At 35.7% G+C, this 26,266-nt stretch overlaps 1 protein-coding gene across 1 annotated transcript; it reads left to right on the top strand.

The window, feature by feature from the left end:
• The first annotated feature begins 1,363 nt into the window (after window positions 1–1,363).
• Window positions 1,364–25,989, top strand: LOC144208496 (SEC14-like protein 1). Its single transcript, XM_077734383.1, has 18 exons — window positions 1,364–1,547; window positions 2,611–2,826; window positions 3,004–3,089; window positions 5,638–5,787; window positions 6,402–6,533; window positions 6,861–6,989; window positions 7,147–7,321; window positions 8,656–8,765; window positions 8,982–9,171; window positions 10,237–10,325; window positions 10,418–10,488; window positions 10,789–10,960; window positions 11,509–11,643; window positions 11,716–11,850; window positions 12,516–12,761; window positions 12,910–13,088; window positions 13,695–14,415; window positions 25,422–25,989. Exons 3-17 carry the CDS (start codon window positions 3,027–3,029, stop codon window positions 13,798–13,800), a joined length of 2,082 nt encoding a protein of 693 aa, XP_077590509.1. The 5' UTR covers window positions 1,364–1,547; window positions 2,611–2,826; window positions 3,004–3,026; the 3' UTR covers window positions 13,801–14,415; window positions 25,422–25,989.
• Window positions 25,990–26,266: the final 277 nt, after the last annotated feature.

Raw genomic sequence — 26,266 nt, 5'->3', positions numbered from 1 at the left:
AGGTACTCTGGTTTCCTCCCATATTCCAAAAACATGCATGATAGGCTGATTGGAAACTCCAAATCCCCCCTTAGGTATGGATGTGAGAGTGCATGGTTGTCCTTTGTCTCCTTGTACCATGTGTTCCGCTGTCCACCAATTCAGGGTGTCCTCTGCCTTTGTCCCAGAGACAGCTTAGATTGCCTCCAGCACCCCCCGTGACCTTAATGAGGATGAAGCTGTTCCTAAAATGAGATGAGATGAGGACTAGTACTTCAGGAATCGTGTCCCTAGCTGCATGCATATGGAATAGATAAAATAGGTCACTGCTACAATTGGCGGAGGACCTCCAGTGGACAAAAGTTGAACTACACATTATTCGGCAAATTAAATGAACCCCTTGCATTTTCAATTTAACCTAATGTCACATAAAGTTGCAGATAGCAAATAAGGAGTAGATTTATGTAATGTGTTCGTTCCCTTCTAGTTCTTCCTTAAATTGCTTCCTTCTCATAAAAGCTTAGTAAGACAAGTAATATGAAGCCTGTGGTGAACATTTTGAATTGTTGAGCTTCTTTTGCTGTAATTGTAAATTCCTGTCATCATTTTTCTTCATTATTATACACACGTCTAGTTTGATGGTGTTGTTTTTGTGAGAGAACAGTTAAGAAAATTGATGCTATTCAGAAAACTATCAAGCTTGGTGGTAATTAGACAAGGTGTAGCAGAGTGTCTGCAAATTAGGTGATGAGCCAGACATTTGGAAGTGTTGACATTTTCCAAAGCAATTTCCTTCGGGTTGATTGTTTCCTGCATTCTTTTATAATGGAAAATAATTGAAGCTCTTAACATTCTGGGGACAAGCTTTACAATCTTAAGCATCTAAGAATGGGTTATTTGACAAATGAAAATGATCATGGAATATAATAATATTTCCAACATTATAGAAATACTTGCAAATGAATAACGTACTAAAAAACAAGTACCAGTTTTGAAAAATAACATTTGTAATGTGGCCAGTGAATTTCAAAATAAGGGTATTATTATATAAGATACTAAATTGCCTCTAGGTATGAGCGTTCATGGTTTGTGTTTCTCAATTCTGCCCTGCGTTTGGCTGGCCAGCAATTTAGGGCGTCTTCCACCTGATGCTCACAGTTAGTTGGGTTAGGCTCCAGCACCCCCGCGACTCTTGTGTGGATAAGTGGTTCAGAAAATGAATGAATGAAATATTTTGGAGTATTTGTTTTAATAATGTCCTAGTTTGTAAAAATACAAACTTTTTTAAACCTATTTTGCAAGATCGCGGCGCATTGGCGTCAGTCGTAATGACGTCATGCTTTTTGAAAGCTGTATGTCACAAATCATTCAGGCATGATGACAGTGTTCTTTATTTTTCTTCAACGATCGCAAATAAAACTAAAGGGTAATTTGAGGGGAAGAAATTAAAATGAATAATTACAGATATTACAGTTATCGAATCACTCTGTCACGAGCCTGGTCCTTTCCAGTATTCGATTGACACCTCATCTTTATCATCTAACGTCAGGAACCCGATCTAAAACACGGTAATAATTCTTTTTTTTGCATGCAAAGTAATATTCTTTGAGGCTTTTACGTTGTAAATGTTTCTCCGGGCAAATATAAATCATTTCCTTGTAATGAAATTGCCTTGCTGGATTTATTCGATTAAATATTGAAAACAAGTTATTTCATAAGGGTTATTTAAAACTGATTTCTTTCAGGCAAAAATATAAAGTTTTTTTCCATTTCATGTCATTTTCTGAATCTCTCTATCCTAGGGTCGCGGGGGGTGCTGGAGTCTATCCCAGCGGACTTCAGGCCAGAGGCAGGGCACACCCTGAATTGGTGGCCAGCCAATCGCAGGGCACATAAACACAAATGACCATTCATGCTCACACTCATACTCAAGGGCAATTTAGAGTGTGCAATCAGCCTACCTTGCATATCTTTGGAATGTGGGAGGAAACCGGAGTACCCGGATGAAACCCACGCAGGCCTGGGGGGAAAATACAAACTCCACATAGGTGGACCAACCTTGATTTGAACCTAGGACCCCAGAGCTGTGACCCCGACGTGCTAACCACTCTTCTGCCAAGGCTGCCCTCAATATTAATGTATCAATGCAAAATTAGGTTTAACTATTTTGATTTAGTGCAAAAAGAAGGCATAGTAATGGTGTGACATGTAAAGGTGTATTTACAGAAATGTTGCACTGAACTATGCTTATAGTATGTGAGGTTGAAGTTTTTGGTAGGTTGTCTACAGAAGTAAATAAAATTAATATTGTTTATTTCTAATTAGAAATAACTTTTTCCACCTTTAGGTTATATCGTAGAGTATTTCCGAATTATTTTATGACTCATGAATTCGTACGGATTCATGTCTCGCAAATTTTATTGGGAATAACAGACAGTCCCACCCTAAAAGTATATCAGTCTACTTTTGGGAATTTCAACATAATAGAAAAATAATGTGGTCCTTGGCTCAGGAGAAACCTCTGCTATTCCTTTTTACAGTTAAATGTCAGTCTGTTGTGAAAGCATTTTTTTTTTCAAGGTTAGATCCCATGCTACACTAACCTATGACATAACGGTCTTTTTGCATCAGGGTTACTAGATGTGAAAAGCAAGTGTGGCTTCCAGTTGGCTTGAAAGAGGTGGAGTTCACTCTCATTCACCATCTGGCCAAAGTGCTCGTCATTTTTACAACATCCAAAAAGGCATAGCATGTCATTTCTACCTGCCAGCTTTGACAAAGTGGACAACATTCTAATGGATCAGAAATTTAAAACATCTTAAACCAAGTGATCAACATTGGATTGCTGTAAGTATATGTTCTGGAACAAAAGGCTTTATGCAAACAACTGTGAGGGTGCATAATCTGTGATAATAAGCATGGTGCAGAGTTATGTAAATGTGATGGTTGTTGTCATCTTTATTCAGTTTCTTTCAGTGAATCATTTCATTAGAACAGAGTACAAGTTGTTATCTTGTTATTCAGCAGGAATTGACTAAACTGCAACCATGGTTCGAGAATACCAGTCACCTGTCCGGGTCTACAAACATTCATTCGAGTTAATAATGGCAGTGAGTACTATTGTTAACATTTAGTTAAACATTGATACTGCATGTTGTATCTTTTTGTGGCAGGTTCTCTACTGTATTGGCCATATTTGTTGTAGCTAGTGTGAGTTGAAATGGTTACTTATTCCGATAATGTATCCATCCCATTGTTATTGAATCCACTTAGTTTAAAAAAACAAAAAACTTTTATAAGATACTTTCCTCAAGAGTCAAAAGAAAAAAATATTTAAATCATTGCAGTAACTGTGGTCAGTGCGCAGCTTTTCAAAAGTTTACATTTAAGACCTTTAAGCATTTATTGTCACAGTGACTTGTTAGTTTATGAAACTTCTTTTTAACACAGAGGACCCTTAATACTGTAATACATTTTCACATTTATTAGTATGTTTAAAAAAAAAAATAAAAAAAAAAAAAATAAAAAAAAAAAAATATATATATATATATATATATATATATATATATATATATATATATATATATATATATATATATATATATATATATATATATATATATATATATATATATATATATATATATATATATATATATATATATATATATATATATATATATATATATATATATATACATATATATACAGTTCTTACTGTGTGGAGTTTGCATGCTTTTTGGGGTTGTGTGGGTTTTCTCTGGGTACTGTGGTTTCCTCCCACATTCCAAAAACATGCATGGTAGACTGGCTAAAGCATTCACGCTGACACTCATTCCTAGGGGCAATTTAGAGTGTCCAATCAGCCTACCATGAATGTCTTTGGAGTGTGGGGGATTCCGTAATACCCAGAGAAAACCCACACATGCCCAGGGAGAACATAGAAACTCCACTCAGGTTGACCGACCTGAATTTCAACCCAGGTCCCCCACACTGTGAGGCCGATGTACTAACCGCTCACCTGCCAGGCCGCCCTCACAGGCGGCTGTTTCTACCTAAATGTTTTATAGGGTTGGCTGGATTCATTGAGACATCTTTGTTTAGTATATATACAAGAAGAGTTGTATGGAAAGTAAATATTTATTTTCACCAGAGCAAGCAATCTTTTTTGGCTTTGACTTCTAGCTCGAAAGTTATACATTAAACTAGTTATGTAATCTGCACAAAGCAGGACCGTCACCCTTTGCACTGTAGACATCAGCTGTGAAACGTTGAATACATAGTCCAAGTAAACATGCAGTCACGGTTTGACAACGTGAAAAGGTTTCTTAAAATAAGTTTCCAAAGTCTAAAGCAGGGGTGCTCATTATGTTGATCGCCAAGGTACTATTGGTAAATTACCTGCGAGTAGGGTTGGGCAAACCGGTCCTCATGGGTCGCTGTGGGTGCAGGTTTTTGTTCCAACCCATCCAGCTCATAGAGTTTTACCAATGGGGTTTCTGCTGAAACAAGAAGCACCTGACTGCAATCCACTAATTGCACTTCTTAAATACCAGATTTGTGGAAAGGTTTCCTCTTTAGAGGTTGGAACGAAAGCCCGCACCCACAGCGCCTCTTTGTGGAATACTTTGCCCACCCCTGCCTTACAGTGTTATTTGAACTAGTTTGTCAGTTTGTCCTTCGAGCTTGAACAATGTCTCGATTGTTCCACGACATCCCGATGTGCCAACTGTCATATTCACTCTTGTTTTGAACATGCATATTTGACACTTTTAACAATGATTAGGCTTAACATACGCGTCCTGCCACAGCTGCTTGTTAACTCAAACAAATAAACAGGCTTGTTGCAACTATGCTTCAATTTGGCACCCTTTGTGGGAAATAAGACATGTCTTAGATACCCTTCCTCCAAACTCAATGCATGTGATTACATGTATTTGGCTTTTGAATGGTGTTTCGCATTGGTGGCTAAATGGTACACGAATTATGTAATTGGTATTGAGGAGTACTAAGAAATATTGTACCGATGTTGTGCAATATGTACTTTTTGCTATCAAGTTTCCAACCACCGGTCATGCTACACAAAACGGCCACCAGCCACACAAACAGCTGCAAAAAAAAGAGTGCTTGTCGCCCTTCCTAAAATTATTTTGGAGAGGTTATATTGTATCATATTCGTATATATAACATACTGTCACCCCTTCACTTTAGATTCGTTCATCTATTGCAACCCTCATAAAATGTTACCCGTGTAACAATGCATAAAAATACTGTTGTCGTAATCATTTACAAGCCCACAGAGTTTTTATTGTTAAAAGAAAAAGTCAATAACTGTCAAATTGCTGTAATTTGGTCATTTGTTTTTCTCATGCTGGGATGCTTTCAGCAAGTGCACGCTGAAGCAACACTGTTCATCTGAATTTAAGAAACAATAATTCACCCTAATATTATGTTAGCTGTGGTGGGCATAAAGGGACATTTCAGAATACCCTGCTGTGCTTTTACCAACCTGCCAGCACACTAATATGACTAGAGAATAATACATCTTTTTTTGCGTGAAGTAAAGCCAGGAAGAAAAAGCTTTTTCTTTTGTTCCTGCTTGTCTTTGTTGTCACTACGACATGAAAATAAATATGCAGCTTAATTATTCTTTAACAGGCTTACCACAAAAGATTCCCAAAGTGTTCCTTGATTCCAGTGTTTATAGACAGTGAGGTCATCAGTGAAAACCAAAGCCAGGACGGCTCAACACTGGTTACTGAAAGACGCTGCACGATTGACATTGACGCTCCTCGACTACTTAAACGGGTATCTTTCAAATTGGTTTTGATGTAATATGTTTTTTTTTTAAACATGACATTGTGATACTATTTTTTTTAAAGTATTTTAAATTGTAGGTGCTAGTCGTCAGTTACAGTGGATACAATTAGTCAACACGCCATTGATCAAACGCTACTAAAAAAAAGGTCAAAACAGAAAAAAATGTCACCATTAATATGACCTATATCTGACCTGTGCAACTTTTAATGAATTTATTGTTATCACCATTAATTTGACCTACGTGTGCCCTATGCAACATTTAATTAATTTATTATTATCACCGTCACTCTTCTTTCTCTACAAATATCTGAAATCCCTTGGTTATTCTTACTTATAAACTCTATCCACTCTATTCATAAACTCTATGTTATATAACATAACAAAGCAATTGCATTTAAACTATACTGAAAGAGCACTACTACATTCGCCCTTTAAAACATTTTTGAAAAATAGGTCAAAATATTGGAGGATTTAAAAAAATGATGTATTTTCTCATTACCTAATAAAATACTGGCATGTGTTCAAAGTTGTGTTGACTTACTAACAGTATTTTATTGAAAATTCCCAGGGTTGACAAAAAAAATTCCTTTGTCTCTACACAGATTGCTGGTGTAGACTACCTGTATTTCATCCAAAAGAACACATTGAACCGCAGAGAGCGGACACTTGCCATTGAGATCATAAATGAATCGTTTTCCAGCAGAGTCATTTCCCAAGAGTACTGCAAATACTCGGTAAGCCTTGACTCAAAATCCAGATCATCTAAATCACTAAAGATATTCTATTCAAGGAATTATATGTAAAACGAGCACTTTACTTCTTCATTAAATGACACCTACTATTTCCAAAGAAAGATTTGTGAAATACCTCTTTAACTATGGTTAAGATGAAAATTTGGTATTTCAGAAGTAGTTGACAGATTATTATATTGATTCTGTGTTTGAAATGGATAATATACTTTAACAACATTTACTTCTGTGCTGTTTTTTATGTTATGGACAACCACAATGAAACTGCAGCATAATAAATAAACAAAAATGTGGGTCTTTTTTTTTATACAGGTTCATCCAGAGAATGAAGAATGGACATATTTTGAACAAACAGCTAGTCTTGATGTTAAATCATTTTATGGCTTTGAAGGAATGGCAGAGAAAATAGCAATTAAGCAGTATGCCAGTAACATAGAAAAGGTTTGTATTTTCGTTTATCTGGGTTTCTGACTAACGATTGAAATTTGTGAAACTTTGGGCTTGATAAATGTGTTCTGTAATTGATTGAACTACTTTTTTTGTCTCTGCTAATGTTCAGTCGTATTGATGTTAAATTGTGTTTATCCAATCTTGGTAGGGGAACGAAATTATCCAGTATCACCTCAAAGAGCTTGAAAAGGAGGGCATAAAACATATACCTCGTTGGACTGAACCCTCTCCTACAGATATCATCCCTGGAAATTGTGTTAAACCTATGCTCCCGGCTCATGAGGTGGACAGTACCAAAGAGATATTGACGACCTCTCCTGATGGTAAGTGTTTGGGATTTACCGTCATTAGATTGAAAACATATTAACGACCAAAGTGCCAAAAAGACCTTTCAGGGATTTGTAGTATAGTTCTTCAAAGCTACAAATGTATAAATATCTTTTAAATGTATGTTAAGAATTAGAGAGGAATACTTGTTTACTGTATTCAAGGGTGTATTCATTGCCAAATAGTGTTGCACCAATACCATTTTTTGGGACCTAATACCAATTTTGACATGTTTAGATATGGGAACGACCGTTTTCATTCATTTTTTGAACCGCTTTATCCTCACAAGGGTTGCTGGGGGTGCTGGAGCCCATCCCAGCTGACTGGTGGGGGACACCCTGAATCGGTGCCTAGTTAATCGGAAGGTATAAGGTGACCAACAACCATTCACACTCACACTCATACCTAGGGGCAATTAGAGTGTCCAATTAGTCCACTATGCATTTTTTTAATGTGGGAGGAAACCAGAGTACCTGGAGAAAAGCCACGCAGGCCACGGCAGTACCTGTAAACTCCACACAGATGCACCAACCCGTATTCAAATCCAAGACAACAGATCCGTGAGGTCGACGCTCTAATCACTCAGCCATCGGCCTGCCCAATAGCGATAGGTACTACTTAAAAAACAAAAAAAGCTTAAAATATAGTTTTTTTTCAAATATTAAATTACTGCATTCTCATTAGACAGTAAAACAATTGAAATCATGGCTTAGTCAGATACTGCTTAAATCTTTGGCTTTTAGACATCCAATCCAATGGAAGCGTTGGCAGCCAATTACATTCAAATGAATTAGATGTCTACAAGTGATGAACTAATTGGTGCGGGGGCGCATTTTGGCCAAAGGGAAAAAAATAGGCTGCAATTGATTTGTTGTTGGTGACCATCTTAGGTAAGGCAATTGAAAACTATATTTTTAAAAGTAAATATTATGCTCTATCGGAAATATTTCTTAGAATTAGTGTATATAAATAGTGCCAAATTGGGTATTCGTGCAACATTACAAATAAAGGTATGTTCCAATTGTTTGTAGAGGGAAGTACGTGGAAAAAATAAAACTGCTCATAGTTTGACAAAAGTTATGTGTCTCTACAGGACAATCAGATCAACATGAGGCAACATGTTCGTTGAATTTATGTAATACCTAACATTACAGACTTGCTACTGGTAGGATTAAATCCATTTTAATTGCATTACATTGCAAGAGTGTGTATTTTTTTAGATGGATTTTAGTTTATGTAGTTATATTTCCAGACAGGGTGAAAGTGCCGGAGTTTCTGTAATGCATGCCATGGACTATGTGCCAAGTTGATCCTGTGTTTTGGCCTGCAGACAAGTTGGATGCTGATTACATCAGACGTTACCTAGGTGATTTAACGCCTCTGCAGGAAAGCTGTCTTATTCGACTGCGGAAATGGCTCCAAGAAACCCACAAGGGCAAGGTCAGGTACATTTTATCTACATACATCAACTTGTTTTTTTGCACATCAATTAGTTATAAGTACAAATAGAGTATTTTTTTTTCAATTTGCGGTGACATTTGACAAATGAAACAAAATGAATCCCTTTATTTTTATCATGGCCTTATTCAATGTTTTTTTTTACATCTGACTTTTTTATTTTCAAGATTTAAATTCTCTTTTTTTGCTTAATAACAGATTCCAAAGGATCAGCACGTGTTGCGCTTTTTAACAACCACAGATTTTAACTTTGACAAGGCTCGAGACCTTCTGTGTCAATCATTGACGTGGAGGAAGAAATACCAGGTGGATTATGTATTGGACTCATGGCAACGCCCCCAACTTCTTCAGGATTACTATACTGGAGGCTGGCACCACAATGACAAAGGTATAGTCAATATTTGAATGATAATTTTCTACATATACCTACATACAAACACGCCAAAGCGGTATTCTGATGTTACTTTTTTGCATCTAGGAATTTACGTGCACTCAGAGACAAAAAAAAGTCCATAAAATTCCAATTTGCTGATGTATTACATACAACTTGTGTGCAGATGGCAGCACTAGCAAACGTTGATTCCTGTGTGTTACCCTTCTGCTCTTGGTCTTCAGTTTTGAATGATTGAATAGATTCCCCCTCAATTGATCTGTTTACAACCAATTGGGATGACAGAAATGCAATTGGTTGAGCTGATGAAATAGGCTACTTTTGGTAAAATTTTGGCTTAACTGGGCAGGTTTATTGGTGTGATTGAGCTGGAGATGTGTCTTTCTGATCTGGCAACCCTGGAGGCAGATGTCACCAAAATTGAGAAGGGTCAGGTCTGGGGTTTAAAAGATGGGGTCGATTCTGTAAATTGGGGCATCCCTAGAAATACTTGTGTATGTCAGTTTTGCATTTCTAACCCACCATCATGATTTCCACACCAAAAGAGTTTACAGATTTTAGCTACTGTGTCACTTTCACAAAACATCCTGGCTTTTTTCCCCACACAATACATTTTAACCATTGAATTTTCTGCTGAAACATGCCCATGACTCCTATCAATTGATTAGACATGTAGAAGATTAGATTGGTGAACATGTGTCTTCATTTTTTGGAAGCAAAGGTAGCATCCACTTGGCTGTTTATGAAATTGGTTTGACATCAGCAGTCTAGACGATAAAGTTTTTTTTTTTTTTTGCGTTTTTCTTCCGTTATCGTTCTGGGAAAATTGCCCCTTAGAGATAAAGATTCTTCCTTCAGTATTTATTGCAACTTGTTAAGCAAGTAAATTATTAACTAACGTGTGAGTGCTTCTCTATGTGAACACTTAACTTTAAAATGTAAATGGTTTTTTTTTCTAAAACCAATGAAAGATGTATAATCTTTTCAGTGAATGCTCAGTTTTTTATGTGATATCTGCACTATGTATTTGTGTGTTATTTGTAATATGTTTATGTCTTTTAGATGGCCGTCCTCTCTACATATTACGTTTGGGTCATATGGACACGAAGGGATTGATTCGCTCCTTAACGGAAGAGGTGCTGGTTAGGCAGGTGAAAGGGTTTAAGATTACATCTGAAAATGATTCAACCATTCTTCCTACAGGTATCATGTCTGACATTTATGCGTCCCCTCCATTATGCAGGTTGTTGCCATCAATGAAGAGGGATTGAGGCGCTGTGAGGAAAATACAACAACATTTGGTCGACCAATCAGGTGCCAGAAATTATACATGGCAGTATGTTAACTCGTTCAGTGTCATTGATGAGAAATCATGTGACATTTTTTTATATGCTTCTGCAGTAAATTTAAATCAGTTTATCAGTAGTAGATATTAAATTCATGCCCTGAGCTTTGGGCTGAGTTGATAGGAGGGGGCAAAAAGCAAGCCTGATGAGGTTTATTAGTGTATTTAAGCATCTCAACTTAACTGAATGTCGATTGATGTCAATAGAAGTCAATGAGATAAAAACTAATTTGTATTATATAGGATATAATGTAGATTGTGTTTTCCAGTTGCTGGACTTGCTTGGTCGATTTAGAGGGTCTTAACATGCGTCATCTTTGGAGACCAGGACTTAAGGCACTACTAAGAATTATCGAAGTAGTGGAGGCCAATTACCCGGAGACTCTGGGCTGTCTCCTCATGTTAAAAGCGCCCAGAATTTTCCCTGTGCTGTGGGCCCTGGTGAGGAAAAAATGGCATTCATTTAACATTATAGCCAATACATTCAATGCAACAGATGTGGCCAAATATGACAAATTTTCCATACTATGCTTGTTTTTACCAAATTACTAAATACACATTTTTATATCAAACCTATGAAACAAAAAATAACTTAAAAACGATGTTATTTTTCCAGCAATTTTTATGAAAAATAATAAAATGTTGAAAGCTTTCATTTTTGGCTTGAGATTTTTACTTAATATAACAATTAATTTTGAAAATCAACGTCATTTTTTCTAAAAAGCTTTTGCATTTTGCATGTTGTCAAAAAAATAATTGATTTGCTGTTTGTTTTTGTTAATTTTATTTCTTTGCAATAATTAACTACTGAAAATAAATTTTAAAAATCATTAGAAAAGTAGATAAAATTTAGCTGTACTTTTTTTACACATAGCTTGAGAATACATCTGTTTTTGCCCCCACTTCCCTTTGTGAATTTTGAGATTATGTGGAATATAAACAGTGTTATCAACATGTGGTTTGGTTCTCAGAGGTGATTTATGTTTTAGGTCAGCCCTCTAATCAATGAAAACACCCGTAAGAAGTTCCTTGTTTATGCTGCAAATGATTTTAAAGGTCCAGGTGGTTTGGTTGACTACATTGATCATAAATTCATCCCTGACTTTTTGGGAGGGGACTGTCTGGTGAGATTATTAATTTTTTTTTAATCTGCATATAGAACTGTATGTAATACCGTTTTTTTGTTCATGTTTCAGTGTGACATTCCAGAAGGAGGTTTAGTACCAAAGTCTTTGTACAGGACAGCAGATGAACTGGAGATTGAAGACAACCGATTATTGACAGAATCCATATATAAAAGTGCCAATATTTTCAAGGGAGCTCCATATGAGGTACCAATAACTTCAATATCAACACTGTAACTTGTTTTTGCACTATGAAAGGAGTTGAATGTACAAATATATCCTTTAATTGTCATCGATAATTTGCCATTTTTATTAGCAATTGTGCAATATTTTAGAATTTACTTTGCCAGGATGTGACTTTTTATATTTTTATATGACTTATGTTTTTATTTTTATTTATTTTACTGGGAAAACGTACTTTGAGGAGTAGCACCACCAATTTTGTTATACGCAGCTGTATATAAAGGTTTTTGATTTAGATTTATTTTAAATTATGTAAATCGACAAATCCACGCTTTAATTTGTGTAATATACAGAAAACCAAAGAGAAAATTTTATATCATCTACTGTTACAAAAATACAAATGTGAACATTTTCCATTTGCTAACTGTGAAAATGATTTATTAGTGAGCTGTTCAACACAATTCTTTGACTTTATTGCATCTTTCACAACCATATCTCTTCCAAATGCTGCTTTTCGTAGTACATATACTTCATTATAAAATATAAGGTGACATTGTATAGTATGGAATGAAATTACACATATTTTAAGAAAAATAAATGGAGACGTTAAGTGGATATCACTTTTACTTTTATCTACTGACTACTATCTCCTATTTTTCTTTTCTTTTTTTTATTCTGTCTGTATTTAGATTTTAATTGAGATCACAGAAGCCTCCTCCGTAATCACCTGGGACTTTGATATGTGTAAAGGGGACGTGCTCTTTAACATCTACCATTCAAAGAGGCCCCCACAACTGCCAAAGAAAGACATAATTGGAGCCAGTGGTTTAACATCCTTTGGGGGTTCGCAGTTATTAGACAAGAGCTGGGTGCTGGGCCACGACTACAGCTTGGTAGAGAAATCCCTCACCTGCAAAGAAGGAGAGAGTGCACAGGTAAATGGAATGAACACAATAAGTAGCACAAAGATTTTCTATTTTTAGACTTGCTTTTAATGTGCCACATCTGACACCTGTCCACACTTCCCTATTAGTGGAGTAGCCGAGCCTATATTGATCCTGAACCTTTGAAATGTTCTAACAGGGCTCTCACATCACTCGCTGGCCTGGATATTACATTCTCCAGTGGTCCTTTTACGGCTGCCCAGCTGCCTCATCTTCTAGCCTCTCTTGTGTGGATGATGTGCTGGCTTCTCTACAAGTTTCCTCACACAAGTGTAAGATTATGTACTATACTGAAGTGCTGGCTTCCAGAGATATCAGGTCAGTTGATTTATATGGTCGTCCATATGATTTGATTTCATTATACTAGATGTTTTCTGAATAAAGATGTACCGTATTTTCACGACTATAAGGCGCACCGCATTATATGGCGCACCCTCAATGAATGACATTTTTTTCCAAATATAAGACGCACTGTATTATAAGGCGCACTGTCTATTTTGGAGAAAATTTAAGACTTTTAAGTGCGCCTTATAGTCGTGAAAATATTGTAATTCATATTGACTTCCAGGTATGAAGCACTCACTACACAGTCACCTCTAGAGCCAGCCATTGTTGATGTTTTGGATTTTTTTGTATAAAATCTTGCAGTGTGGGAGGAGCTATATGATGGAAGGTTTTGTAAACTAAGATGGCATCTGCATATTTAACAGTATTGTTTCAGTTCAAGCGTTTGTGTTTTTTTAATATCCGACAGTGGTGGTTTTTAGTTTTTGGTTTTCTGTTTTTTTCCATATATAAGGTGCACTGGATTATAAGGCGCTCTGTCTATTTTTGAGAAAATTTAAGACTTTTAAGTGCGCCTTATTGTTGTGAAAATACAGTAAGTGTTTGTAAAGCAATCACTATGTCTGATTTTTTTTTTAGGGGATCCATGACCAGCCTGGAGTCCAATCATAGTGGTTTCTCTCAGCTCAGTATGTCCACTACTCTTTCTAGTCAATCACACACCAGCTCAACTATCTCAAGGTAGCAGCAGCTTTACAATGAACTCAAACCCATTGATTTCCAGGCAGTACTTTTATTTTTCTTGCTGTTGGTTTAAAAAATGAACACTTTTAAAAAGATCTCTGTTGTGTTTGAGATGTCATGAAAGTGTTATCAATCACTGAACTATCTTTTGTGCTTTTCAATAAATCACATTGGCTTCAGGTTGTGCCTTCACTGAGATAGTTTAGATTTTCCACTAGATGTCAGTGTACTTCTCTCTTAAAAAAAGGCTGGGTTTTGTGTTTCTTCTACATTTAGATAAATTGGCACCAAGCCTGATCAGCACACAGCAAAGAAAACAACAAATGCATATTTTGGAATATATACTACATTATTTTGTTCACCTGCACACTTTAACAGATCACAAAAACCTTTAGGATGCCCATTTTCCAGTTATTACAAATACCACTGCAAGATTTTAATTACCATACATAATTAGTTACTATCTTCTGCTAATCATGCTTAGAAAAAACACCTGGATTAAACTGCATAAATGAAACGTGTCACATTCTTTGTCAATCTGACAAACACATTCAAGAATGCTTTAACAATTTTACAAGGTTCTTTGCAGTTAAGCTATCCCAAAAGAAATAGAAAGGTAAGCTACTTGAATAGTTTTTATTTTTATTGTTTTTAACAAGAGCATAGAATGCTGTGCCCTCAGGTTTGTTTCCCATTTTTTTCCACTTTCTCTTACTATCAAGACAATTAGTACAGTCATGTCTCCTTAACCTCAACTACTTCACACTACGTCTCATATCTTCAGCATTGATTTTCTCTGCAATAAGAGGGACCATCAATCTCATCTCAATTTTAGCCAACGCCTGAACATTTTCAATGAAGAGAGCACTCTGCTTATAAGCCTAATGTTTTTTTTATTGCTTTTCTAAGACAGTTTTGTTTTCTGTCAGTGACACCATGCATTTTCCCCTTGCATTCATGCATTATACAATGCATTTTTGAGTTCATACACTCCTACAAAAACATTTGTTTACATTCTTATACTTTTCTATATACAATCATTCATCTTCTATACCACTTAAACCAACATAGACTGTCAGGGGTGCTGTATCCTACCCTAGCTAACCGCGTGCAGTAGGTGGGGGATACCCCAAATTGGTTGTCAGCCAACCACATGCCACAATAAAATGTACAACCACCCACACTTACAATCACATCACCACTAAGTTGGGCTCAAACCTATCAACAGTGAAGTCAGATGGAAGAAACTCCACAAAGTCGCGACTCTTGGGATTCAAACCACGGCCCCAGAACAGTGAGGCCCGATGAACTAACCACTTAACACTGGGATACACATAAAAAATTAAATACATCTTTTATGCAATAAGAATAATGAAAATGAATATCCCAAATATTTGAGCTTGTGTCGGTGTAAATAAGGTAATGTGACACATTAGTTTATTTTGGTTACAGCATATTTTTTTGGCATTAGAACAGGGGTCGGGAACCTTTTTTTCACGAAGAGAGCCACAAACAATTCATATTTTCCAATATTATTCCTTGTGAGCCATACTATGAATTTAAAAGTCAAAATACATACATGTAAATGAATGCCTTTTCATTTTTTTTTGTAATTTCACCACTTTTAAACTGAAAAAACAATATTTTTTAAAAGATTCTTATGCTGTTGCCAATCAATGAGGATGTATTCCAGAAGAGTATAGCAAAAAAAAAAAAAAAAACCAAAGCATTTCTAGATGTAATATCTCAGTTCTGTCACCAGCGGTTTCCATATTTTAGCCCACAGGTTAGCAAAGAGCCAGATGCACTCATCAAAAGAGCCACATGTGGCTCCCGAGCCATAGGTTCCCTACCCCGCATTAGAATGTACAAACCTTTGCCTGAATCTTTTATATGATTTCAAATACTGAGAGAAAAGTTTTTTACTTGGTGTTTCACATTATTTCAGATCATATTAAATTATTGGTTGTGCATTGAAGGTCGTTTGCAGTGTTTTTAATATAACTCCTGCAAAAATACAATATTGAAGTTGAAGTTGTCTGTCTTTTCTTATTCCAGTCAGGCCACTGTCGCTCAGCGACCATTCGTTGGTTTTGGGTGGCAGGTGGGAGAAGCAGTGTGGGTGTCTGTAGAAAAAAGAACACAGATGTGCTGTGAGTAGAGATAGACAGCAGATAAAGGTGCAAAAGTTGTATTAGTGATGAAGAGAGCTGGTCGATCAAGGCGAGTTCACATTTTAAAGAGCGATGGGGATTCTCATGGGATCATCTGCCATCTTTGTTTCCCAGTCACTTTTCATCTGCTCACTTTGTCGAGGAGTGATTGCATTCAGGTGTCATCTGCTCTAGTTGCCCCATTTGTTAGCTGTGTTTATACGTGTGGGCGTGCATGTAAATGTAAGACTTTCTAAAATTGAAAAAGATAACTCTTATTATACCACCTCAATTGAACATGACTGTACAAAAAAAGATTAGGCTCTAAGGAAAGCTCAAGTTGAAGTGGTTTTAGTGTAGTGCCACATAAAGACTACAAAAACACATATTGTTGTCCTCACTGTTATAAATGCCTGTCAAAAGTATTAATTGTCAGTAATTGACAAGTATTTTTTGTCCCTTGTTTTATTTACTGTGCTTTTTAAACTTTAAAATGATCTTTCTCACCTTTTTCATTCATTTTTTTCTACTGCTTATCCTCACATGGGTATGGACACCAGGGGTGGGCAAACCAGTATTGTTGGCAGCCAATCATAAGGTACTTGGAGACAGGTAACACCTAGTGGCAATTTATATTGTCACACCACCGGAGTACCCAGATAAAACCCACACAAACCCGGGCATAATATACAAATTCCACAAAGGAAGGTCCGGACCTAGAACCCTCGACTCCAACCCTACTTTTAATATTAAAACATGTATTTGTTTTATTTCAGATTTAAATCAAATGTTACCAATTTTTGACATTTTATTTTCTATATTATTTTATCAATACCATTTTTATGTACTTTTATATTCCAATGCTCAATGAATATTAACTGTATGACCACTAAAGGGCGTCTAAAAAAAAAGTACTCACTTTTAGAATGACCTTTCATTCTAAGTGAGTACAATTGAATTCTAAAAGTGAGTACTTTTTTTGAGACACCCTGTATTGACAGCGCTAGGACTTTTAAAGAATGAATGAACACTAATTCACTAACTACCCTTCAACTTCAAATGGATTTGATGTCTACTAATGATGAACTCACTTTGATTCACAGTAGAATAATGACTAGATGCCATGAGATTAGACAGCTAACATCGTCAAGTGAATCACATTGTGGATGGTAAAGGCTAATTTTCAACTTTGCATATTTTTTATTGATCAAGCATAATATGAAAACTATAAAAAATGTGTGAGAATATGGAAAACTCACATCACTGCTCTTTTCACCACATAAATAAATTATAATTATCTGCTTGAGAAAGTCCCAGAAAGGTGGATTTGTCATTACCAGCTTCACAAATATACACATTTGCATCAGGTTACAATAAAGTTACATAAGGCTCCTACTGTAATATAAAAAAATCTACTATACTGTGCCCATGTGAGCTAGTTAGTTCCAGCCCAGGCAATTTATCTTTACAATATGAAAAGTGTCATACTGTTTATCCTTTATTGGGCTATCTGTGTCTCTTTCCATCTCCCTTCAAATTCAAGGTTCATTAACTGTCTCGTTCCATTCATGTTTATGTTCGTACCTCAAACATACCAATTATGCCCCATTGCAGCAGTAAGGTGCAATTTGGAGTTGGTCTGGTCCCTTGCGTGGGTGTTAGGTGTCCTGCAGCTTAAAGGTTCATAGTCCACCTCTATTTTTTGCTTCCGAGAACCTCATCAACTCACAGAGCTTCGTATATATATAAAAGACAAAAATAGTGGCTTCATCAAGTACTTTTTCCCTACTGTTAGTTGCTTAAACAATTTTCTATCACAGTCTATGTTGTAAACAGAGCAAAGAGTGACACTATTTTTTTTTTTAAATCCCACTCCAGCATTTCATGTACGTATTGCCAATCCTCTTGGGCTCAGAAATTGTGCTTTTAATTGCCTTAAAGTCTAACTTGGGCTCTAACCAGGGATTTTCCTGCCAAGAACAGCAAAGCCTATAACACACTAGTGTAGTTTCAAGAAATACGATCAAATGAAAAACAAGTTCTCAGAATTTATACTACTTGCTTTATTATATATGAGTGCCTCTTCGGAATTGAAATATGACAGTAAAATATTGCACTGGATGCAAAGTGATCCCACCCCTTGGGTCATAGGATGGTCAGGGCCTGTCTGTCATGGTCTGTAATTTGTTTGTCCCCTGCTATGGTTTCTTTCCCTGTGTTTTATAGCTTCCATCTTGTCTGATTGGATTTGATCCTCATCAAACCTTCCCTTGTGTTAACCAGGCTTTTTCCAACAATTGTATGCAGTCCAGATGTTCCTTTTCTCTTCCCTTTATTTAAATTTACTACTATTGCTTCACTAATATGTATACGTCACCAAAATGACATCATTGGTAAAGGGGAGTAGTACTAAAAAGAAATGTGCCAATGCTGAGTACTAAAATGTTCTCTTTGAGCTTTAGTTTCCAAGCCTGTCATTCTTCTGCTGTGAATTGAAATTAATTTATTAGTGGTAGATTTATTCTTTTATGAATGGTATGTGGTAGATAACCGACTCATTTTAAGTGGCAGGGTGTCAAGGAATATACTTTTGTACATTGCGCAAGTGGCAGACAATAATTTTAGATGTGCTCGACTAAGCCACAATAGAATTATGTTATTCAGTCATTTATCATTATTCATTCATTCATTTATTTTCTGAACTACTTATCCCCATGAGGGTTGCGAGGAGTGCTGAAGCCTATACCGGATAACATGAGAGGAAACATGAGAACATGCAAACTCCACATATTTAGGACCAACATGGGATCGAACCCAGAACTGTGAGGATAAAGCGCTAACCAATGAACTGCCAGATTCATGTTAGATTACCAAAATTAAATATTAAATATATGTGTCTATTATAGAGTGACACTAGAAAAGGGGACCTTTTTAACGATCCAATAAAACCAAGAGTGTTGATTAAAAAGAAGGACATTGTTCATAGAAAATGATAACTGAGTGCCACCTGTTTTTTTCGCCTGACAAGGGTATAGTCTGCCTCTCACCTGAAGTCAGATGAATTAGGCTCCAGCTCCCCGTGACCTTGACAAAGTACAAGAGTTGTTGTAAATGAATAAATTAAACCTTCAAAACATGCAATTGAGAAAAAAATAATGGCATTTTTATGTGTTAAAGATTGCATGATTAAGATGATATCTTCCAGCACAAATCAATTTTTAAAATTTATTTTAAATATAAAAAAAATATAATCCCTTGAGATTGCAATTGATAACAATTTAGCCTGGAACCTGATATATTTTATACTAAAATCACCATGGCTACTATGAAATGGGTATGTGTTTACTTACTTAAGGTTGCTGTCATGCAATTCCATCAGTTGCTCATATCTCCCAACACATGCCTAAAAAAGTATTTTTTTTATTCATCCTGTATTTCATTTTCCGCCCAACAACATGCATGTCCTTAGGTATGAATGTTCAGCGTGAATTCCTATTTAGTAAGTACATGTGAAGTGACAGTACGAATACCTAACTTGCACAATCATGGGAAACTAATACTGAAATGACGACATTCATATTCAAGCGCATATGTAGTTATACAACCTTTTCAACATATGGATAAGACTTTTCAACACAAACCTTTAACACGAAAGAACATTGCAAAATCTTGTTCTTGATGCAAACATACAATACAATCATTGTTGTTGGCTTCACTGTGAAACATTCTTTTGTCTCCAAGTTATAATAGGTGGATGATTTCGATGTTGTCACATTGCTCGCAACTTTATCCTTGACTCTAAGCAATAAGTGATGCCCCTATGATTGTATACCATCCCCATCATAGTTGTCATTGTTCTGCTATGAGAAAAATGAGAACGCGATTTTTTTTTCATAAGCACCATCATTTTTTTATATACTTTATACATATATTGTTGTTCCTCACTTGCGTGGGTTTTCTTCAGGTACTCCGGTTTCCGCTTACGCCCCAAAAACATGCAGGGTGGGCTTGTAGAATTGCCCCTGAGTATGTGTGTGCGTTAGGGTTAGCGTTATGAATGACTTTCCGTATCCTTAGGGCATCCTAGGTAGGCTCCAGCACCCCCTGCAACTCTAGTGAGGATAAGCTGTTCAATAAATCAATGAATGTTGGAGAATAATATGTTACAGGAAAACAGTCTGATGATTTTTTTGCTTTTTTCAATATAGTAGTTCCCAAGCTTCAATGCCGTTCAATATTTTGTTTTGTTTTGGAGTTATCACGATAAAGTAACACTTTGATGACAATTTTAACATTGCATTTATAATAATCCAAAACGATACAATTTTCGACTGTTATTACTGGTTCCGATACCTGGTTGTGTGGTATCAGATGATATTATAGATACTTTAAATACTAAATTTCCATAGAGTAAGTAGTATAGTAATACATAGTAAGTAATTTTGCATATGAATTCACATTCATTTGCTGCCACCCCCTCACTTGAAATGAATGGGTGTCTACTACTGATAAACTCTTAAATTTACAGCAGATAGATGATTGGATGCCACATGATTGGACTATCATTTTCTTAGGAAAAGTGACAAGCATTCTTTATTTATTTAGTTATTTTTAATGGTAGCATGTGGAGCCCTCGCCCATCTTGGGAACGGTCATTGTAAAATAGATTTTGAAGTACATACACTGTAACACTGAAACTTTCTTAGTATACTCTCCAATACCAACATCCTTATTTTGGTGCCATATCAGTGTATTGTATCTGTGCACCTACTAAATAAATGTGCTCATTATATTGTAATTTTATTGATTCTTTTACCAAGACATTTTTTTTTATGTGCATTGTTTTTTTTGTACTTTATTTAAAATTTCAAGTATGTTTTTGGAAAAACATGAACTGACTGATTGAACATATGTTTTGAAAGTTTGAAAAACAGCAAAAACAGAGAATGTCAGTAAGAACAAGATATGAGAATAACCTCGAGCCTGTCCATCAACGTTGTATAAATAGCTGTCATTCACAAGCTCTCTGCAGTCGGATAACATGCCATTAAAGCAATAAGTGTTAGAGATCAAGGACTGAGGTCTTGCTAGCCATAACTTCAAATGTGAGTCAGAGAAGTGTCACAAGATGATGGATGTTCTGCTCTGTCCTCCGCCTTCACACCATGACAAATATCTTTGTGTCACTTGCAATTGAGGACCTTCTCACTCCAATCAAATATCGTATCTTAATGGGGATCAAAGAGGAAGCCTTGAACATGCTAAAGCCTTGTGATTGATTTTGTCCTCTTGCAAAGGTGCTTAGTAATTTGAACTTTCACTCACATATACAAACACATTTCAGCCCTGACGTCCTTATCTTAAAAAGAAAGCAATCCCTTTCAGATTGACATTACCAGTTTTCCATTCTGTAGAAATATGATAACTGACCTTAAGTGCAAAAAAACATGGGGGTGCCATTGAAGATTAATGCATTTAAATTGTCTCTGGCAAATTAAGGAAGTCCATTCACTGCCAACCCTCCCAGTTCAAGTGGTTTGGACGTTTTGCCAACTAGTCTACCAACCGTCCAACATGATTCCCACAGTTTAAGCAGTATGATGTTAGTGTGTGTTAGTTTTTGTTGTTGTTGTTGTTACTATTTATGTAAGACCTATTCTGAACTGCTCCAAGCATCTAGGATAAGATGTCCTTTATATATGATTGCTCTTTTTATTATTATTGTAGTATGATAGGGGTGTTATTAAGAACTGCCACTGGGATTATCAAAAGAAATGTCAGGAGTGGGATTGTGGTCCATCAGTTTAGTTGGAAGGCTCCCTTTAGGAGATTTTTCTATAGGTCATAAAACTCTGCAAACATTACAGGAGGATTCTGTCGGGTATGTTTTTTTTGATCGTATGTACTGTATTGTTTAAGACGATATAGATCACAATTATTTTCATAGTTTTTCATAGTTTCATAGTTCACTGGGCATGTGACATTCTTTTTTGTTTTCTATCAGACCACCAACAAGCTTATTATGTTGTTTTTTCTGATATTAGTTATCTGAAAAACTACTATATTAACAAATTCCTATTTGGATTGTTATTTTCCATTTTATTGTTGTCGCTATAACGTATATTTGTTGTTGGATTGTGATAAAATAAAAAAAAAAATGCTCTACATAAAATGCAATTTATACTCCAGTGGGATTTATTATATATGGAGGTAATACCATACTATTTTGTTGTTTTGCCAACTACCTACAATGTTATATATTGAGGTTAAATAGGGTGAAAACCAGAATATAGAGTTTTTATCCGACACGCAATGACGACAGAAGCCATTAAGTCCAAAATGAGGAAAGAAAATGTTTTTGTGGGCAACTTTCCAGTGCCTAGGGAACATTTTGGGGGCTGTTAGTCTTAGGTCATGGTTGCCGCAAGGAAATCCGGTGAACATCTATAAAATGTCATGGTACAAAAAAAAAACTCTCTTGAGGGTTCTTTGACCGCTTGCAAAGTTAAATAGGCCCGTTTTAATGGCTGTAATCATCCCCATCGACATTTCAGATGGTTTGACTCCACATACACTTTCCACTTCTACAAAATGCATTTTGGAAAATGACCTATTCGGCTTCTAACTGTTTTTCAATTATGCACCTAATGATCATGTTGTAATAAAGTTCATTACGATGGATGAGCACTGGACCTAGACTGAAATGATTTCGCCCTCCCACTTGCTGCGCCCACTCGCTCAAACATAATTTCGGTTCAAAGATTTATAAGTCAGGCTGTTGTTTGGAATCTGTTGAGTTCTAACACATAAATTGCTATTTACACCGAATATTTACTCTTGCTTTTACTCTGAAAGACAGAAATGATATTAGTACACATGTCTGATTCTTCCTCAATTTCTTATAAATTCTTGCTCTAAAGCTCTTTATGATAAAAGAGTGTTAGCGGGAGCCTTCTAAGCCTCTTGAACACAAACAAAGATGCTTGACAGCAGCAATTGCCTCTTCCATATTACCTTTTTACAGCAACAATGAATGATATTTTGTTTTGAGCATTACAGTACATAAATAATTCAATAGACACCCCGCATCGAAATGGAAGCAAATTAGATTTGTAGCCATCAGCTTTCACATTTTGTAAGATGTTATAGCCTTGGTACTCCAATACTAATCAGCTCTGGAGAATACATATAAAGTAAAAAAAAAAAAACATAACAATGTGAAAATGTCACCACATTTATAGAGTTCCATTGGGCATTGTAAACAGCAGAAAGGAATTATCCTACTTTAACTTAATGTTGTATGATCATGCTTATTTTATTATTGTGGTTTATTGCTATGAATTAGATGGACATTTAATTGCAAATTCAATTAATATCTGTTTCCAATTATATCATCATTTGTAGGGGGTTAAATTATTTTTTCAAATTTACTACTATTTTCTAGTTGATAATCAAACATACAATGCACTAAATAAGTATTAAAATCTGTTCTGATTCAATATTATATGTCATTTTTAAAAAAAATACACTCAGCAAGTCAATGTTATATTTCAGTAATTTATCTTACTGATGTTTATGCCATTGCTGTAGTGAATTTTACCTCCTCAGTAATAATTGATGACTTTATCCAGACTTTACACACTTTTCTATTCTGGATTGATGGCATTTCTTTTATGAATCATTGTGTTGCCAGTGGAATCTTGCACTGATCAATATCAGTACCAACTGTGGTTTAAATAACTGTAGTTATTCCCTTCATGGGAGGACTTACTTTCATCTATCTAACTCAAATATTTGCTCCTTAACAATAGCCTGGTTTATTTTATACAAAGCAGATATCGTCATGGGCATCTCACGTGTGCCTTGGGAGGAACATGAGACAGAGATAAAGAAGATGGTTATTATAAGAAGCTGGAATGCAGTAAAGCATGACAGCTTTTGAGCAATGGATGCAGGTTGGACGCTGAACAAAGTAGGGGAGGGGCAAGCCTCAGATCAGGCTCTCCTGTGGCTTGGTCTTTTTCTGCTTGATCCCATCTAACCTTATGTTTCGAGGGAAGGAGGTTCTAAAGCCATGTAATTAGTGATATTACATTTACGGCAAACAGGTTGTTCATATCAACAAAGGCAGGAAATGTGACATTTTCTTGCTTCCCATTTTACTTCTATCCTCTAAAAAATAGTAAAAAAATAAATAAAAACCAAGGTTAAATATTTTTTATCTGACATAAAACCTTTAATCTTTTATGATTTCAATAGTTTCATTAATACCAATATAAAACTATACATATAAAAAACATTGAGGGGCATAGTTAATGATGTGACCTTGGATTAGGAATCCATCCCATCCACTGTAACCTGGGATTATGTTTAAAGCAATACTGGGCCAGTATTATACACAGGATTATTCGTTCATCCCACATTTCGCGTGTTTGAAGGCAAGCCGCTTCATGATTTGACACAATTAATGCACACAGGGGCAAAGGGGTCAAAGAATGGTTTACATACAATTCTAGGACATTTTATTGCAAGTACTTTTTAATGTACTGCAAATTACCCAAGATTATGTAGGGCAAATAAGTATGTTTGTTTTCCCATTTGTAATGGAAATCTGCAAAATGTGGTAAAATTTTGATGATGCATTAATTTTGGTCGATATGCTTCATGAGTATTTTACCACTTTAATTATATGTAGGTGTTTACGCTAAGGTGTTACAATTGGAGTAAGAAATACGAAGTGAAAGTTGTGACACAACAGATGGGCACTGTAGGTTGCCTGTTATTTTAAACTATTTTATTTTTTGTCTGAGTTGGACACTTAGTACAATAGTACAATAGTATGTATGAGAAATTATTATTTTTATGGCCGCTGTAGGTTTATGGTGTGTCTAAATTACATTTTTAACAAAGTTGTGAAAGCATGAAAATATGTATGAGGCATAATTGTTGTATCATGTGTCAAAATACAAGGTGACCCAGGAAAAGGACTTTCGACATGTATTGTTTCTTAATATTTTAAGGAGTGAGAGCATTTTTTTGTACTATAAAGTGCATAGAAGGGGCAGCGGATCAGAATACAGAGTAATAATAGTGATGGTGGTAATTGGTGGTAGATGTTGTAGTAGGAGTGGTAGTGGTAGTGGGAGTTGTAGTGGAAGTAGTAGTATTAGTAGTAGTAGGAGAAGGGGACATCACCTCACCTTATTTTCTACATTACAAAAGCTTTAATGGAGCAAATCTTTATCACAAAACTTTCAAATGTATTTGTCATTTTCCTTTTTTCATATTTCACTGGGGATTCTTTCCCTAAATTCCAACACTTTTTCACATTTATGGCCACAAACACAACAGGGAAATAAGAGTACTGAAGTACAAACATCCACAGCTGCATAAGTGACTTTGTTGCATTTTTGTAAATTTTTTCACCTTGTGCCTCAATCTTGTTAACAATCCTGACCCCATTTGACAGGTTGTTTCAGTTAAAGCCTCACAACCCTGTACCCAGATCTGTTCCTGTGCTTCTTGGTTAATGGATTATTCATGGCTCATGAAGCTGTCCCACTGTGTGCCTCATTGCCTGCTAGGAGGACAGGCCCGATTGCATCAGTTCATTGCCAAAAGTTGTCATACTGACTCTTTTTTTAAATTGATCATGACAGATGAAACTTTTCTGAGGTGTCTACATAACAATAATAATCACTTTGTGAACAAAACAAGCTTTTGGAGATTTGGAGATATTTTCATTCTTGGTGATTTTCTTTATTTGTTAGAGAATTACATTTGACTGCAGTTGTTGAAATGATAAAAATGCAATTTTTGATGGATACATTTGGCAAATTTAAAGTCTCATCTCCCTTTTTTTCTACAATATTCTATTAATTTAATAATGTTATTTTATTTCGGACTTGCTCTTGATATGAATGATGAAACCGTTATGTAATATTGGTCAGGGTTGTTGGCTCGGACATTGTGAGATTCTCTTTATTTCGATATGAGACTAAACTATAGTTGTATAAATAAAATCACAATATGTCAAACTTTTATGTGAATTTATTTAGACTATTCAATAAAATCTAGCCAGCAGTTATTAAAATGATAACACATATTAATAATGTTAAGTGACTTATATTTAACTGAAGCGACACGTAGCAGTGTTATGCAAAATAAAGATACTACAAAAAATATATATGGTTTGGCCCATCAGCCATACGTAAATCTGCATTAAAACCGATGTTTTGAAAACATCAGACCAAGTGAAGATTTACTAATTCTGTATTTTCTATGTCTACATTTTTTAAGTAAAGCTCCATATTG

The sequence above is a fragment of the Stigmatopora nigra genome, chromosome 15, assembly GCF_051989575.1.
Source record: "Stigmatopora nigra isolate UIUO_SnigA chromosome 15, RoL_Snig_1.1, whole genome shotgun sequence".
Taxonomy (NCBI): Eukaryota; Metazoa; Chordata; class Actinopteri; order Syngnathiformes; family Syngnathidae; genus Stigmatopora; species Stigmatopora nigra.
Note: the sequence above shows the minus strand (reverse complement) of the source record. Positions and strands in the feature narration are given on the sequence as shown.